The 18,876-nt window shown below is 43.5% G+C and overlaps 1 protein-coding gene across 1 annotated transcript in view; it reads left to right on the top strand.

Moving 5' to 3' along the window:
• Window positions 1-18,876, top strand: part of DARS1 (aspartyl-tRNA synthetase 1) — a 473,122-nt gene that overhangs the window by 348,418 nt on the left and 105,828 nt on the right. The window contains exons 10-12 of the mRNA XM_069225076.1: window positions 975-1,086; window positions 6,598-6,732; window positions 11,781-11,928. Of these exons, the coding sequence (XP_069081177.1) occupies window positions 975-1,086; window positions 6,598-6,732; window positions 11,781-11,928 (395 nt within the window). The remainder of the gene's footprint in view (window positions 1-974; window positions 1,087-6,597; window positions 6,733-11,780; window positions 11,929-18,876) is intronic.

The following is an 18,876-nucleotide window of genomic DNA, read 5'->3' as shown; positions in this document are numbered from 1 at the left end:
GTTTGACGTGTCTAAGTCTTCACAATTGTTCTATGTTCTGGTCATGTGTATCAGTTGTGGGTCAGCCTCCAGAACAGAAAGATTTCATCGAGGCCCACCCAGGGTTACATGGCCACTGAGGTCTATGTTTGGGCTCCATCTGAATTATCGATATGAACAGTAATGCTTTACTTTAGTATCCACCTACTTCTGGCACAGGAAAAGTCTTGTTTAAGTCAATTAGAAAAAACATTGTATTTGACAGTGTGTAAAAGGATGGGGAAAGTGTAAATACGTTGGACATTGTCTAAAAAGGTATGATCAGTAACTGTGAAAAGGTTTTCTCTGAAGAATTTTCTAAAGGCAACCTCTCACAAGACTTCTATTGACCAAGCCGTCCTGGTGGGATACAGGGTTACCCCGTACATCAAAGTTGTGTTTATTGATGGCTTAAGCATGGATCATGAAATGAACTGTCATGAATTGTGCTGTTACCTTTCGTAATTCGCCAATGGTCGATTCAAAATAAGACAGTGTGTGAATTTCTGCTTTCTGTGGCTTTTACAGCTGGCCCTCTGCAGCACGTGCCCTTTTTCCCCATATCTGTGTGTGTGCCCTTCTTTGGTCATGCCACTATGTCAGCTTTTCCTTTGATGCTTTGTTTTGTTACCTGGAGAGAAGAAAGTGTTGTCTGCTCCCACAGTTATGCTTCAGAAATGTTCTTATATGCATTCATAGAGTTATTCATTAGTCTGCAAATATTGCTCCTTGCTTTCGTTTTCGGTGGTTGAGGTAATCTGGAACACGCTCGTGCTGGTTTTACTTAAATGTCTTTGCATCAGGGAGGTCAGAAAAATTACTTTAAGATTATGTTTTTTCTTAAATAAGTCTGCCACACAGTTAGTTTCTGTATGCTCGAGACGTGAATTAAATTACTTCAATGCATCCAGCTTTTGTAACGCTATAGGTAACTGCATGTCTTTGCTTATTTTTAGACATCCACCAGTCAGGCTGTTTTCGTCCTCCAGTCCGGTATCTGCCACCTCTTCAGAGAAACTCTCATCCGCAAGGGATTTGTTGAAATCCAGACTCCCAAAATTATTTCGGGTATATTGCAAGATTCCTGCTTTAAAACATCAAATATGTATAAAATGTAACCAACTCGAACCAAGCTCATAACAGCCAGTCTTAAAAATTTGATTTTACACCGATTTTAGTATGGCATGAAAATTACTGAAGGGATTCCATGATTTTTAAAATTATTTGCTGACCTTTCTAACATTTATTTTTTTACATTAATTTTAGAGTATTGCTTCTATCAGATACTACTGGTATTGGGGCTACAATTGGGGCATTTGATGTTATCAGTGCCCTACCGACCAGGTTTCTCCTGTTGTTCAGTGATCTAGCAGCCAACGTCATCATTATTTCCAGTTGGGGGGCACTCCTCATATAAAAAGGACTTCAGCCTTGAACAAGGCAATCATGGTCAACTGCTTGATGGAACAGAGGCCAAGATGCTCAACCTTAATTTCAATGCCCTTGTTGTATACTTTAAGAGTAACCCCTTTTTAACTGTGATCACCACCTGGAACCATAGGTGTGGGAGCTCATCGAGATTTGTTAGCCTTTACCCTTTTACGTTTGTGAAGCCCTATACCAGACGAATATGAAATTCTTTAAATAATTTGCTTTGTGTTTGCTTGAATTCAGAAGTAGTACCATTACAGGGAGTGCAGAATTATTAGGCAAGTTGTATTTTTGAGGATTCATTTTATTATTGAACAACAACCATGTTCTCAATGAACCCAAAAAACTCATTAATATCGAAGCTGAATATTTTTGGAAGTAGTTTTTAGTTTGTTTTTAGTTTTAGCTATGTTAGGGGGATATCTGTGTGTGCAGGTGACTATTACTGTGCATAATTATTAGGCAACTTAACAAAAAAAATATATATACCCATTTCAATTATTTATTATTACCAGTGAAACCAATATAACATCTCAACATTCACAAATATACATTTCTGACATTCAAAAACAAAACAAAAACAAATCAGTGACCAATATAGCCACCTTTCTTTGCAAGGACACTCAAAAGCCTGCCATCCATGGATTCTGTCAGTGTTTTGATCTGTTCACCATCAACATTGTGTGCAGCAGCAACCACAGCCTCCCAGACACTGTTCAGAGAGGTGTACTGTTTTCCCTCCTTGTAAATCTCACATTTGATGATGGACCACAGGTTCTCAATGGGGTTCAGATCAGGTGAACAAGGAGGCCATGTCATTAGATTTCCTTCTTTTATACCCTTTCTTGCCAGCCACGCTGTGGAGTACTTGGACGCGTGTGATGGAGCATTGTCCTGCATGAAAATCATGTTTTTCTTGAAGGATGCAGACTTCTTCCTGTACCACTGCTTGAAGAAGGTGTCTTCCAGGAACTGGCAGTAGGACTGGGAGTTGAGCTTGACTCCATCCTCAACCCGAAAAGGCCCCACAAGCTTATCTTTGATGATACCAGCCCAAACCAGTACTCCACCTCGACCTTGCTGGCGTCTGAGTCGGACTGGAGCTCTCTGCCCTTTACCAATCCAGCCACGGGCCCATCCATCTGGCCCATCAAGACTCACTCTCATTTCATCAGTCCATAAAACCTTAGAAAAATCAGTCTTGAGATATTTCTTGGCCCAGTCTTGACGTTTCAGCTTGTGTGTCTTGTTCAGTGGTGGTCGTCTTTCAGCCTTTCTTACCTTGGCCATGTCTCTGAGTATTGCACACCTTGTGCTTTTGGGCACTCCAGTGATGTTGCAGCTCTGAAATATGGCCAAACTGGTGGCAAGTGGCATCGTGGCAGCTGCACGCTTGACTTTTCTCAGTTCATGGGCAGTTATTTTGCGCCTTGGTTTTTCCACACGCTTCTTGCGACCCTGTTGACTATTTTGAATGAAACGCTTGATTGTTCGATGATCACGCTTCAGAAGCTTTGCAATTTTAAGAGTGCTGCATCCCTCTGCAAGATATCTCACTATTTTTGACTTTTCTGAGCCTGTCAAGTCCTTCTTTTGACCCATTTTGCCAAAGGAAAGGAAGTTGCCTAATAATTATGCACACCTGATATAGGGTGTTGATGTCATTAGACCACACCCCGTCTCATTACAGAGATGCACATCACCTAATATGCTTAATTGGTGGTAGGCTTTCGAGCCTATACAGCTTGGAGTAAGACAACATGCATAAAGAGGATGATGTGGTCAAAATACTAATTTGCCTAATAATTCTGCACTCCCTGTAGAAGCTGACCCTTTCCTGAGTTGCTCCAGCAATACAATTTTGCCCGTTTTCACGAGTGCCCGAAATCTTAAGAAACTTGATTTATCTTCATATGTCCCTGTCCTCTTCCTTGTGGCCTTTGAAAGCTTGTATATATTAACACATTGAACAGCCTTTTATTATTGTATTCCTTAACTCTATTTAATGATACAACATTGGTGTGATCTGTATTTGGGGCTCTTGTTCCAGTGTTTCAATCTTCTAGTCCTGTGTTATTTTACTTACAGGTACATCATTATTTCCCAATCCAGCCTGACTAGTACCACACAAATTGATTTGGACTAATGCGTTTTAGTGCTGGTGTTCGCATCACGGCACTAAAAATGTTTAGGCAAGCATTTATAGAACTGCTAGATACATGCGGGATCACGAGAGGCTCCAGTGCTGCAGGAATAATTATTAACAATAACGTGCTTTGGCAAAACCGGCACCATTTCATTTTTGTATGACGGGTTCTAAGCCTCCCTGTCATCAAGCATTAGACACTGCCATCTAGTGGTTTCAGAGAGAATTTGTCAAATTCCTTCTGTGTTTATTAGATCAGGATTCCTTCTGTTAACAGCATAAAAGTAGAAAACAAAACTCAAACACTATGCAACCTTTTTTTTTACTTTGATGTTATGGACACTTGGCATTTGGGCCCCACTGATATTATGCCCAGAGGCACCGTTTAATATACATCTACTCACCCATATTGAGTGCCAGCATTTCTGAAGAGTACCAGATCCTCCACTTGGCCAAGGAGAGTAGCCGTGCACTGAGGTGCAGCTGCCAGGCTCATGCTAGGTATGCGCAATATTGCAGGACAGGTGCTGATCCACAGACAGCGAGGGTTAGCATGACCTTGTGTAAACAAGGAGGAACTGAACTGTGTCAATTGTGAAAGCTAGCAGCCTGTGAATCTCGCAACTAGTGAGACCCCTTACGATAAACATAGATAGTATAGATGTAGAAACATAGACCCCCCAGGCTTTTTGGCGTAGAGGGCCTCATTACGACCCTGGCGGTCTAATGGCTGCCAGGATCCTGGTGGCGGTCAGACTGTTGCCAGTGCGGTGGTCCGAGAGCTATATTAAGACAGCAGCGGTAGCGCTGCAGTCAGACCATCAGATTTAGTCTATGCGACGGTCTGGCGGTGCTGGTGGTCCTAATCCGCCAGGGCATTGCTACAAACAGCACCGCCCTGGGGATTGCGACCCCCTTCTCCGTCAGCAATTTCATGTTGGTAACACTGCCATAAAAAGGCTGGTGGAAACGGGGAGCAGGGTGCCCCGGGGGGGTCCCTGCACAGCCCATGCACTTTGCATGGGCAGTGTAGGGGCCCCCCTGGCCAGCCCCGTTGCAATGTTCTGAACATTGCGATTGATGTTGGTGCACCCTACAAACTACAGCATTGCTGCTGGCTTTATTATGAGCCGGAGGCAATGCTGTAGGTCGTTTCCTGCTCTGCCAGAGGGCGGAAACTGTGTTTCCACCTGTTGACTCAGCAGGAAACTCCTAGTGGGCCAGCCAGGGAGGCTGCCACACTTGCGGCAACTTACCCATCGGGACTTCGGCAGACTGGCTTTTCCGTCTGCCGAAGTCATACTGAGGCCCAGAGTGTAGTATATATTGCAGATGCGTAACATGTAATATGCTACATATTACCTTAGTTTACATGGGGGAAGGACGTGACTCACAAGAGGCAAAGTCTTGAATACGTCCTGCTGCTCCACTCCTCTGCTCCTGCCTCTCTCAACAGTGATCAATAGCATAATACAATGCATCTTTACATATATTGTGTATGTTAGCCCGTTCCTTCATGTTCATCTGGTATAAGCACCGGTATTTAGGCAAACTCCGAGCACAGTCTCATTCCAGCAGTCCCTCACATAATTATGCCTGCAAAAATACATGTGGCCCAGTAATAAATGTTATTTGGAGCATGTGTACTATTAAAGGCACATTTGCTTATTTATTTCCACAGTGCAAAGGGTGAAATCATGTAATTATTATTATAGCTGAGGTAAGATGGATCCTGATGGTTAAAACCACCAGTCACACTCCTAACCACAAGTGCTCATACTGTGGACAGAAGCATTGAGACTGCTGCTTTAATATATGTGGTAATAACTAACGTGCGTGAAAAAACAGCATGACATACACCATAGATGTAAAGACGCAGAGAGTAACATGTTATACGAGCAATCAGTCGAGGCTTCACCTTTTGGGAGTCATGTACCCTCCCCAGACTCAACAATGGTAATCTGTATCGTATTATACTCCGCGAATCTGTACGTATACCATATCTAATATATCGGAGGGGTCTGCGCAAGGACACAGACAGGGAACACAGCCTTGTCAGTTGTAATTGGGAAAACCTCAGGGGATCGCATTTTGGTCAATGGCCTCGTTGACTCACTGTAGTTGCATGGATGTTTTCAGTGATATCAGTGACTCAGGAGCCCATTTGAAAACATTTGAAGCTACATAGTTAAATTGAGTTAATGCTCTTTTTCAAACATTTGAAGTTAGCTTGGACGTAAACCTAATAAATCACAATAAATCATGTGGCAACTGTGCTGATCTCCCAGAAACCTAATGAGCTGAATTTTAACTCATTGACAGCTTACAGAGGTGAAATAAGTGTGTAAAAAGTTGGGTTCAGATGTTTGGACATAAATATTTGTGAAATAAGAGTGACCGAATAGTTAGTTTACTCCAGTTCTAATGCTTTACCTTAAAGAACATCTTATGGAATATTAGCGCAGTGAAAGGGCTGGACCTTTATAATAAACTAGATCACAGGACGTTTTCTCATTTGTGAAAAAAATAATCTGCACCACTTGCCTTTTGGGCGCCTAATCAGGACGAAACGTGCAAGAAAATACGCAGCACAATGCCATTAAGTGAGTAGAACTACGTGACTGACCTACTCACACATTATTCGAAACTACAGTCTTGTTAATTATCCTGGGATTGAATCACCACCTGTTTTTTGTTTTATTTTATTGGAGTTGGTAATTGAATTGGTTAATCTATTTCTCCCACTGTTGTTCCATTTGCTTTTCACAGGGGTACTATGTTCGCTATGACATTCATCGTATTAAAAAAATGAATTTTACAACAACACTTTTTTATGGAAAGTATGTAACTTTTCGAGAATCACATGGTTATTCGTGACGATAGTAATGTAAATATTTGTTGACTGTTATAAGTTACATTAGCTATAAAAAATAAGCATATATAAGGTTTAACATGTTTTTTCCTATCTAGCAACTGTAAAATGTTTTTTTTTTCTTTTGCAGCTGCGAGTGAAGGAGGAGCCAATGTGTTTACCGTCTCGTACTTTAAAACAAGTGCCTATCTGGCTCAGTCTCCACAGCTGTACAAGCAAATGTGCATTTGTGCTGACTTTGAAAAAGTTTTCTGCATCGGCCCAGGCATGTTATTTTTACTTATTTTTAATTTTACAAAGGTGCACACACGTGTGTGCTGGGTCTTCGCCAGGAGAAACTATGGGAAAATGCAGGAGCAATAACGACTAATATGATGTATTAGATGCTAGGAGTAGATTGCAGTAGGTTTTTAAGTATAAAGCAATTCAAGGGAGCATTTTTAAACAATAGCCAGAAAATCCTGCGGGTATGCTCTTTTTATTTTAGAAAAGACTGGGAAAATATGAGGGTGTTACCATTTCCAAGATTTACAAGTCATCTCATGAGAAACTGCAAGATATAATTTGTAAAATATAAATGTGTTTTCACTGTTGGAGACCACTTAGTAATAGAGTGTTCGATCAGTTTGATTAGTCCTGTGTCTCTCTGATTTCCAACTTGTGTTTACCCCTTCCACCTAGGATACATCCCTGCTTCTCAAAGCTGATTAATTCAGAGCTTTGTGCTGCTGGTAATACATGTGTATCATGGGATGCATTCCTTTGGCCTTCTTGCCGTTACCTCTTCACCATTATCTCCATCACACTGTTACTTCTGATACAATTTCCTTTACAATTGTACCTCACCTTACCTTGTTTCTTCGGCATACATTTATCCTTAATGTTACCATCATTTCTACATCTCATTGTTATCATCTTCTTACTGCATCACTAATGCCCCGCGCTGAGCCGTAACAGGCTTTTTTTGTGCACTAATTTAGTGTTAAGTGCATCATTTTAAATGTATTTACAGTAAATAAATATTTGCTTCTAATAATTATTTGATTAAATGAATTATAGCTGTAAATTGTTATGCCCCCGAAATTATCTCTTACCATTGAAACTATTATTTTCTATTAAATTCATTGAAACTAAATTAAAATGGAGGGTCCCTTACCTTAACCTACTTGCTAAACATAACCAATGTTAAGTATTTAGGTATTAAAAGTAATGAAAATGCACTCTGGGATATGCCTTTACCTCAACGCTAATCCCATCCTTAGCATTGTTCATGGTTTAATTTTATATTGTCTTACCTGAATTAAATGAAAATAGATTACATTCATTTAATTTAGTAAATTGGGATTCCTCAAAGAAAAGCACCCAAGTCCCAATGTACCCAACCCATCCCCTAACATAACCAGTTGGAAATGTTTTGATCAAATTAATTATAATTAATGGTTAGTAGAGCTAATGTTGGAGAGGTAATACATTTGTCCTGTGTCATTGTGTTTACATCACTTTTCCTTACCCCCAGTGCAGATGTGGGCCATCACCAGTTCTCTTTCTTTTGCTAAACGGTGTGACATGCAAGCACTCTAACTCCTTCTCAGTGATACTGTACGGCATAGCTCCTTATCAGCCTTTTTTTCTGTGTTTACTAGCTGTTATTTTCTCTGCTTGGCCTGCCCCAGCTAGTGTTCTAGTTTCACGGCATAGGACAAATGTCATATGTAGATTGATGCTGCTGTACCATGTATCCAGTGGGTGTCCTGTTTGTATAACAATCTCTTCATGCCTAAACTCTATGTTACAACTAAGACATGATCTCCTAAAAACCCACTGGTGAGGAAGGAGAAAAAAGCAAATCTCATCTTAGAGGAAACATTATACTTTAATTTTAAGAAGAGTAATTTTAGGACATGGGTGCTCTGCAACGAGGCATGTACCAAGCACCTCTTCTGTCACTAACTGAGTGAACCGCCCCCTCAAGTCCTTTCCTCACCAGAAGAGAACCCTCACAGGCCAGACAGTGAGCAAGGACCTGCACTCCACAATGAAAAAGAAAAGGCTGATTTCAGCCATATTTACTATACCAGCATTGTTATTTGCTGGACAAAAGGGGCCAGGTAGAAGTAAAGTCACTAGGAAGCTATGGTTTTAAACACCTTTGTGAATCATTTGGGTGCTAAGATTCTAGCAAAAAATATGGCCCACATCTTCTCTGGTTTAGAGCATGTCCATCCTTGCCTGGTACCAGTGCCCATCTCCTTAATGTTTTGAAGTGGAACCACAATTCGAAACCAAAGGCACCTGTGGCAACATTTTTGGCACATTATGTACCTGTCTTACCAGTGCAGATCCTAGACGCTGGGTATATTCTGGTAATTTCAGCTGGGCAGTCAAATTCTGTGGCGATACCCATCAATATATTCATTTCTGCCGCATCTTTCAAAAACTTGAGGTTGACTGATCTGGATTTGTCACTGGTGGTCCTAATAGTGTGGACTTTCGTCCAACAAAGATTTATTTTTCTATTGTAGCAGAGGCACTTATAGTGGTATCTGTTGAGGCACTAGCACTTCATCTTAAGATGGTGGTCATTTTTGTGCTTTTGGCAGCCTCAGCTGCCCCCTTCAAAACCTTTTGTCCCGGTAGAGCACCAGATCTTTATGAACTGTAAAAGCAGCCTTACTTCAAGTTCAAAATCTCCAAGTTTCGGACCAACAAACTCAGGCCCCAGGGACAACAACATCTTTATCTTGGAACCATCACACCAAGTCTGCAGTGGTGATGGCGGCCTCACGCAAGAATGTTAAGCTTCTCTGTCATCCTTCAACATGGAGGTCAACTGTCTAGAGAACTATGGCAAAAAGATTTACAAGTCTAGTGGTCTTTCTGTAAAACAAGCTAATGCTGATGGTATCATAGCCAGCTCTAGTCTTCAGCTCTTGAACAATTCTGACATATATGCCTCTCTCATTACAAGTCATGTTCTAAGAGGAGTAATGTTTATGCTCATTCTGGGCCACGAGGCAGCAATGCATATGTTGGCAATCATGGCTTAAGTCTTTGCACTTGAAGCAAGTATCTCATGACAAAAGCCATTGATTTGCTTTCGGGGAAAGAATATGTTTGACCTTTGCATGTATGGTGTGCTGCAGTAAAGGTCTGGGGCTGGCCTGGCTGAGTTACTTTCTGTTGACACCAGCCAAGGCCTTGCCCTCCTGCAGGCCAAGGTTTTCCAGTGTTTCAATGCCACAGCCTTCTTTCATCCCAAACCTTGGGTAAGTTCCTCTTCTTGTTTTTCATTGATGTCTTAGTTTCAGAGTAAGAATTTCTGGAAAATCTTAAGTAGGTTCCTCAACTGACTTAGATGTCACTTTAGTGTCCCTGTGTCCTCCCCAACTGTGTTGTCAGTGGAGACACAGGCCACTTCAGTGGAGGTAAGACTTTCACTCTACTACTACCGGTAGATTTAAATCTAATTCCTGGGTCTTCCTTGCTGTTCGCTAGGGCAGTGGTTCCCAACCTGTGGTCCGGGGACCCCTGGGGGTCCGCGAAGCCTTCTCAGGGGGTCCGCGAGAGCCTAGATAATTTAATTTTTTAACAAATATTTACAAATTAGGTTCCCAGCTTCCAGTAATGACTCAGGCGGGGGTCCCCGGATTCCCATGATGATTCAGTGGGGGTCCCTGGGTTCCATTAATGTTAAAGTGGGGGTCCACAGAAGTCAAAAGGTTGGGAACCACTGCGCTAGGGCAATGATATACAACTCACTTGGAGTGATGCACAAACAGGAATTGGTGTGGCAGACTGCATCATCCACAGTACCTCAAGCCAGAGGTGGTGGGCCACTTCCACTTGGGTGCTGTTCAGGCTTATTTCTGCCTGATTGACAGCCCGCGGGTGAGACGTGCCCAGGCCAAGAGTAGATCCGTCCGAACCTGGAGGAGGCTGGGCTGCCCCCCTCTTTCATCTGGCCTTCTTCCCCCCCCCCTCATAAGTTGTAAAACGTACACTCAGCTCTCCGCCCAGTTCTGGCATTCTTGCTGGGGGGCACTCCACTTCCTCCCAACTATTGTGTAGTCTTATGCCTACATGGTGCACGAGTGACAGGCCCACCAGTGTGCCAGTTGTGTGGCAAGGTTTCTGCCTTCACTAGATTGCCCTGGGAGGGTGAGTGACCTTTGTTTGTCTAACTCACTTTGCTGTCACAATTGAGGCCACGTTTTGAAAACATGGAGCTACTCCTGAAAGTGCCATTGAACGTACCCTGCCTTTCAAAAAGGGGATGTCTTCCTTCTTCCTGTATTTGATCATAAAGAATAGTGGAGTTCATGTACTGCTGGACAGTTTACAGTCTCAAAGATTATTTTACCCCATTTCCATTAATGGTAAACATGCTAACTATGCTACAGCAGTTTAGACCAATGAATGGTTAGGCGTTTTGAGCCACCATAATGCATTGTATAATCCTCCTCATTGTCAGATCCGCGAGTAGTTCCTGAAGTTCAGTAGCATATACTTCCGTCCAAAAAAACGTACTCTGTGATAACACTTCTATGTAACTACAGAAGATTCACCGTCACCATTATCTGGATGACTGATAATGAATCTTGTCCATATACTTAGCTATAAATAACTTGTATCTTTTACTAACGACGCTTTTCAATATTTAGTTCACAAAGCTCTTCCTAAAATCCTTCCTGACACCATACAGGAGTGAACTCGTTAAGGTCTTTCTTGACACAGAGGTCGCAGCGCTCACGGTCGTGTCATTCTTCTCCCAATATTGAAATTGTAGACCCACTACCCCAGGCTGCCAGGATGGTGTGCTTCGATGACCACAGCTCATGGCTTTACCAGATGGCCATTACCTTATTTCAGTGTGCTGCTGCCAATGGAAATGCGAGGACATCACATTTCCCCTGACATATCTTCCAGTTACAGGACAAATGAGTCCTGAGGGAGTGCTGGCTCCTTTATGCCCGATGGTAAAAGGGCCCCCTGCTCTGGGCTTTTGAGGGGCACCTAGGTCAACCCCGCAAAAGGTGAAGCTAGGGAGTGGGCTCATCCTCCTGGCTAGCACAGATTTATCCTCAAAGTTGGGGGTACACCGGCAATGTTAAAAGAGCATGAGTGTTGCCTATGCTCCCCCAGTGAAATATGTATTATTTGTTCAGATGCTCCAACACATAGTATTTTTCTGTGAACTCATGTTGATGCTGTGAAGGGATCTATGTCGAAAATATCACCAGAGATTGTAAAAATTGTAGCTTTTACCTTCCTTATAATTGAAAAGCTATCAGTTGTCACTTTTTCTGCCTGCAGTGTTCAGGGCGGAAGATTCTAATACCCATCGTCACCTGACAGAGTTTGTTGGTCTGGATATTGAAATGGCTTTTAATTACCACTATCACGAAGTAGTGGATGAAATTGCTGACACCTTGGTACAGATCTTCAAAGGACTTCAAGAAAGGTAAAATCACGTATCTTTATATTATTTGGTATTTTTTTGAATGTGGGTAAAGTAAAAAATAATAAACTGTACTGAATAGTAAATATCCGTATTTATTGTGTTATAGTTCCTGCCAGGGGTTAGTATCTACCTTGCCTGAGCATGTAAGAAGAGAGATGCAATATCCTTATATTATGTGTGAGCCGAGAAATGTACAACCTGAGATGCTCCAGCCAACTGCCCACCATCATAAGGCTGTTATTGTAACTGCCATGTCAGTTAGTTACAGACACAGCTTGGGGTGGGGTGTTTTTGTTAGATGGTTCCACCTGGCAGGAGGATAGAAAAACGAAATTGCCTTCTCTACTCTCACTGTTATTGCCAGTACTTGTTCTAAGAACCCGTAGACAGATGTCTTTGATTTTCAAGTCCAAATTCCCTCGGGGCAATCATTTTACAGTTGAACTTGCCACAACTGGCTCCATTGCTAACGATGCACAGGGCGCATGAGGAGAGCGGGGTTTGGAGCTTCTGTATTTTACAGTTTGCACGTGAAGGCCGAATATGTAAATGTGTTTTTGTGGTTTCCTCACGCTTTTCATTCCAAATTGTGCAGCCAACTTCCCAAATAATCAGCAAGGTAGCATGTAGAATCTTAGTAAAATAAGAAGGGTTTTCCGTTGTGGTGAGTCGAACCCTCCTGCATTGTAAGGTTCAACGCCACAAATAACACAGGTTAAGTTGATTTTACTTTAACAAAGCACAGTCCTCAGAACGTTGAAGTAAGTATAGGTGGGGTTCTACTAAGCAGCCCTCCACATGCAGGTCTGGAAACATTTTAAGGGTGAGAGAGTGCCGAAATCACGATTCATCCTGGAGATTATTAACAGTCCCAGTCACCAACAAGTACTGTAAAACTGTGTCGGCGCCCTCTTCTTCTGAGCCCCTAGTCCCACTCTCCTGTTGCAACCGGTAAAGCGTGCGGCATGGTGCCTCACGGGTGTGTGCGACACGTTTATCGGGCATTTTGTGTTAACGGTACTTGTAGATGGCTGTCGTCTTGATTTTGCTGCTGTGATTTAGCGCACAGTAATTTTTCAACGCTGCAGGGTAGAAACTTCTTTGTGATAGGCAGTTACTGGGGAACCAGTTTTGCAAACGAATATTGCATCTTTTGAAGGTCAAGGATAAATAAAGAAGTGTTTTGACAGATGGTTTGATCCCAGCAGTAATGAGCTTGCATGTATTGACGTTTGGAGCAGGTTTACCGCCTCAAGGGGTGGGATTTTCTCACACGGTACATTTCAACAGTTGGACTGCACCTGAGCCGAGAGCAGGATGTGAGAAATCTGTGGCGACGAAGAAGCGCTGAACTGGAACAAACTAAGCGGGCTCCCCAGCTGTCAGTGCATCAAATATTTAGCATCTTATTTGTTGTTCACTCCTCTCAGGTTTGTAGTACAAATCACAACCTCGACCTCCATAGTCTCTCCCTTCACGATTACAATTTTAGGCCATGTTCAGTATTAAAAAAACAATCTTTTACATTGCGTTAAGTGTACGGAATGAAGGCGAAACCAAGTCTACTTTTCTTGGGGCCTGGGGAGGTGTGAGCCTGCAAAACACCAACGAGCGAGCTAAGGGGGCAGGCACATTTGATATTCTAACAGTAATTATGTCGTAAAATAGCCCATTGAACATCTACAATTAAGGAATAAATATTAATACGTATTTTATATTCTATACCTCAGAGAGAGACAAGTTTTCCTATGTGGCGCACAGCTGGCAGTAATGTAAAGTAGGGTAGGGAGGTTTTCTTGTGCTTTCACCTCCCCCTTTCATTGTGTCCTTTATGGTGTTAGAGTGAAAATTCTACATTAACAACGCCATGTACAAGTAGTGAATCGCGTGTCGTCACAAATAAAGTGTTTACATAGCTTGGAATTTCATGCCATTATCGTCTGATTACTATGCCAGTCTCTCTGCATATTCATTTTTACGCCTGCCTGGGAGATATTTTGCTGTTTATTAGCCTCATTTTTTTTTTATCCTAATAAAATATTCATAAATGCCAGTACTTTTGGTCAGGACTCGTCATCCCCTTGTGTGTTCCAGTATCACTTATATTTTCTTTTTCCCACCATAGCATGAGGCATTTGATAGCCCACTTTAACCCATTGGCACTCTCCACTGTGAATAACAGCATGCACATGTCTGCCTAACTAAAAAGTAGTCCATTTCTATTCCAGGGTTAGTGGGCCTGTCTCTGCTTTCAGTTCATGTTTTTTTTCCTGTTTATTTTTGCGATGTGGCTTTTTTTGTAGAAATGCACGCAGGCCACCTACAGATAACATCTTTTTTGCTGTTTATTACTTTTAAACTTGCATATTTTTGCAAACATTCTAAAACCAAAGACAGAGCTGTTGGCTTTGCCAGTGCTTGTTTAAGTTGTGTATTGTCCCGCAGTAAGACCATGAGCTGGGCTCTTCGGTCTAAATAGGTACACCGTGTGCACCTACCTTTACTGAGCATGACTACAGTAAGCACATTGGGCTGTGAAAGAACCATTATAGTGACTGAACAGGCCTTTTTACTCTTTGCCTACCAGGAAGAGTTGCATATTGGCCTCTCCTGTGTTTTTAAGTTGGTATGCCAGTCCAGCCGTATTCAGCTGCCTTATTAGAAAAATCAAAACTTCTTGGAAGACTTTGATGCTAGATCACTTACAACCATTGGCAGTTGCTAAGACCTCCATTGGAATCCCTGCGACATGTGGGGGACTCTGTTTTAGGTAGTGTGTTTGTTTGCGCCCAAGGAAGATTCCCCCTTCCTATGAAGACTCACTCACCTGCTCACAGTTGGATCCACCGGAATTCGGCCTCTTCATCAGCCAGATTCCTCAACACCCTGCCTTCTTTCACCAGAAACACATCCACCAGATACCACAGCAGTGGTCAAGTATAGTGGGCAGGAAGACACCAGAGGCAGCTTAGCCTTTGCACCCAGTTCGAAAACAGCATGCCTGGCTTGCAGAGGACTAAGAAGATGAAAACTACGTACAGTACAATGACAAGCAATTGCTGAGAAAACGTTTGCACCCCCCCCACATGCTACCTGTTTATTACCTTTAGTACCCACCCTTCTTTTACCCTGCAGTGCGATGTATCTGAACTTTCACTGAGTATATTGATACCAGTTCCTCTGTAACAGCCTATGTCAGTACTGACTGCTCCCTGTTTATAGTAATGATTTTCCTTACTAAATGTATGCCATAATTATGTCCTCTAAATACACAAAAAGAGAGTACTGGGAGAATAGCTGGCCCACACCGTCTCCCTAGAAGAAGCTATATAATCACTGAAGGTGTGGGGTAGTAGGAACTAAAAAGGGGGGATGCTGTGTTGTCACACAGGAGTCAAGGGGAGTTTCCTTTACGGACTAGGTGGTCTCACACACATAATAGTGTCTTGCTTCATCATATGACCACCTAGCCCCACCCAAGTAAGATGATACTACTTGGGCGGACTCAACCTCTTGGTTAAAAGAACCAGAGGGAGTGCTGAAATTAAACTGACTGGATAGTTACAGTGATCCAGATAGGGTGAGTAATAAAATTACCGAGCAAGTCACCGATAACTATTCCTAATTTTAATGGTGGTGTATGCTGGTAAGACTAAAAAATCTATATGGGGGAAGAGAGGCTCGTTAGAGAATAATGTCTCTAGGAGTCTAAAAAGAAGTACATAGGACCAACATGTTTCTGCCCTCACTGTGTGCTGGGAAGTCAGGGGCATTCGTCAGGGTCGGAGCACATGTAGTCAGTGGGGTGCTCAAAGAGAATGGTGTGGCCTACCTGAACAGGTAGTTCACGGTGGGGTAGGCCTGTGGTAGATGATAATTAGATCACAGTTATTCAAGGTGGAATAAGTGGGCACTGCACACAACACAGCAATTGGTGAGGAATAAAATAAGATCAGGTAAAAAACACTCACACACGCATGCAAATGTGACTTACCCCGGGCAGAGGGGCGGTATGCCTCAGGTCTGGCTGATGCCGGGGGGGGTTTTCCCTTGTAGTCACACTCTGAGGGGGTCAACAGTTTAGCGTGGGGTCAACAGAAAAAAAGGAGACGAAAAGTAGGGGCGCAACGTATGCAGAGGGGAGACTAGAGACCAGGGGGATTAATGAGGGGAGGGGATAAAAAGAGCGAAAGAGAGAAGGAAGGGAGGAGGGACTAATAGAAAAAAAGAGAGAGAGAGAGGGGGAAAAAAGGGGTGGAAAAAAGGAAGAAAATGGGGGCAGAACATGAAAAAAAAGGGGAAAGGTGTCAGAGAAGAAAAGAAAGAAAACGCCAGGTCATAGAGACTGTCCAAAGAAAGATCAGAGCGTGGAAGAGAGCAAGGGAAAGGGAGAGAATTCCAAGGGGCCAGGGAGGCCATCACTTACCACTCCAAAGGGAATACCATGGGGGGTACCTACATGCCGGAGCCAGGCCGCTCTGCTACCGGCTAGTAAGCAAAGTGAGTCTTTATGGTGGCTTGCAGCCAATCGGTCTGGTGCTCCTGGCGTGGGGGCGGGGCCCGGACGGGATCAAGTATGCCGGGCAAAGCCAGGTGAGCCCGGTTCGAAAGTATTGGTGTGCCACGCCCATATGATTGGCCGCGCCCTCTCGGGGGCTGTGCCGTGTCATGGACCTGGGGGCCAGCAGGGCCGTGGTGAAGCGTTGTGGTCCGCGGGACCTCTGGGAACCGGGGTCCCGTGGGAAAGTCCACGGAACGTAGGCATAGTTGTATCCCTGTCGTGGCGCGGCTGGCGCACACGGGGGTGGAATCCGCAGTGACGCGGCGCGTATCGCGCGACGCGTCACTGAAAGCAGGGGCCGCTGGGAGAGCGAGTCCCAGAACGGCGGACTGGTAGTCCAAGCCGAAAAGGAAGAAAAGGAAACGAAAGGGAGCAGGGGGAGGGGAGAACGGGGGGGTGGAAAAAGGTAATTGATAGGCAGGGGAAAGGGGGGAAGGAAGAGCTAAGTGGGGGGGCAAAGAGGAAGTGAGGAAGAAATAGAGACAGCAAGGAGGAAATGAAGAAAAAGGAAACCAATGGAATGGATAATGAGGAGACGAGCCCAGTCGGGGAGAAAAAAGAAGAGATGGATAGTCACGAAGAGGGGGCAGGGGAGGTTGGGGGGGGGGGTTGGGGGGGGGGAAAGGGAAGGGAAAAAAAAGGGGGAGAGAGCTACAAAGGGGAAAAGAAGGGGAGAGAAAGGAAAGGACAGTAAAGAAACAGAGGGGAAATCAGGAAATTGATAACAAAGATAAAAAAGAGGGGGGGGGGGGCGGAAAGCCAAGTGTGGGGGAAAAAAACAAGGTGAGGAAGAAAGAGCAAAAGATAGAGAGAGAAAAAGGGAGACGCAGTTGAACACACAGAAGGTGGAGGAATCGGGGGGGAAAAAACAGGTGAAAGAGAGGAAAAAAGAAAAAAAAGGGGGGGGAAAAGAGGGGGGAAAAAAAGGGGGGGGAATTCTCTCCCTTTCCCTTGCTCTCTTCCACGCTCTGATCTTTCTTTGGACAGTCTCTATGACCTGGCGTTTTCTTTCTTTTCTTCTCTGACACCTTTCCCCTTTTTTTCATGTTCTGCCCCCATTTTCTTACTTTTTTCCACCCCTTTTTTCCCCCCCTCTCTCTCTCTCTTTTTTTCTATTAGTCCCTCCTCCCTTCCTTCTCTCTTTCGCTCTTTTTATCCCCTCCCCTCATTAATCCCCCTGGTCTCTAGTCTCCCCTCTGCATACGTTGCGCCCCTACTTTTCGTCTCCTTTTTCTGTTGACCCCACGCTAAACTGTTGACCCCTCAGAGTGTGACTACAAGGGAAAACCCCCCCCGGCATCAGCCAGACCTGAGGCATACCGCCCCTCTGCCCGGGGTAAGTCACATTTGCATGCGTGTGTGAGTGTTTTTTACCTTATCTTATTTTATTCCTCACCAATTGCTGTGTTGTGTGCAGTGCCCACTTATTCCACCTTGAATAACTGTGATCTAATTATCATCTACCACAGGCCTACCCCACCGTGAACTACCTGTTCAGGTAGGCCACACCATTCTCTTTGAGCACCCCACTGACTACATGTGCTCCGACCCTGACGAATGCCCCTGACTTCCCAGCACACAGTGAGGGCAGAAAAATGTTGGTCCTATGTACTTCTTTTTAGACTCCTAGAGACATTATTCTCTAACGAGCCTCTCTTCCCCCATATAGATTTTTTAGTCTTACCAGCATACACCACCATTAAAATTAGGAATAGTTATCGGTGACTTGCTCGGTAATTTTATTACTCACCCTATCTGGATCACTGTAACTATCCAGTCAGTTTAATTTCAGCACTCCCTCTGGTTCTTTTAACCAAGAGGTTGAGTCCGCCCAAGTAGTATCATCTTACTTGGGTGGGGCTAGGTGGTCATATGATGAAGCAAGACACTATTATGTGTGTGAGACCACCTAGTCCGTAAAGGAAACTCCCCTTGACTCCTGTGTGACAACACAGCATCCCCCCTTTTTAGTTCCTACTACCCCACACCTTCAGTGATTATATAATTATGTCCTCTAACATTTATGTATAATATTGCTTTATGTGTTGATAGTAAAGTACTTTTTCTTCTAAGTAAAAGTCCTGGGTAGGCAATACATTATTGACTTATATTGTATGTCTCATTCAGTTCTAAACTCTACACTAGACTACATCCCAAAGTAACTAAAGGCTGTACTTGGTGCTCAGTTTTGGGTCCAGTAGTAAAGTAAATCCCCAGTACCGCTGTGGTGAATTGTTACAAATGGTACCCAGGAACCCTTGATTAATCTGGGGCTCATCAAAACATCTCTGTTTTCTAAGTGATGTGGGATTAAAGAACTCAAAGTCGATGATGAATTTGTATTCATGTTGAGTTGTGAGGTGATGCTTTCCAAGTTCTGATTGAAG

This window comes from Pleurodeles waltl, chromosome 3_1, assembly GCF_031143425.1.
Source record: "Pleurodeles waltl isolate 20211129_DDA chromosome 3_1, aPleWal1.hap1.20221129, whole genome shotgun sequence".
Taxonomy (NCBI): Eukaryota; Metazoa; Chordata; class Amphibia; order Caudata; family Salamandridae; genus Pleurodeles; species Pleurodeles waltl.
The sequence above is the reverse complement of the archived record's forward strand: the minus strand, read 5'-3'. Positions and strand labels throughout refer to the sequence as shown.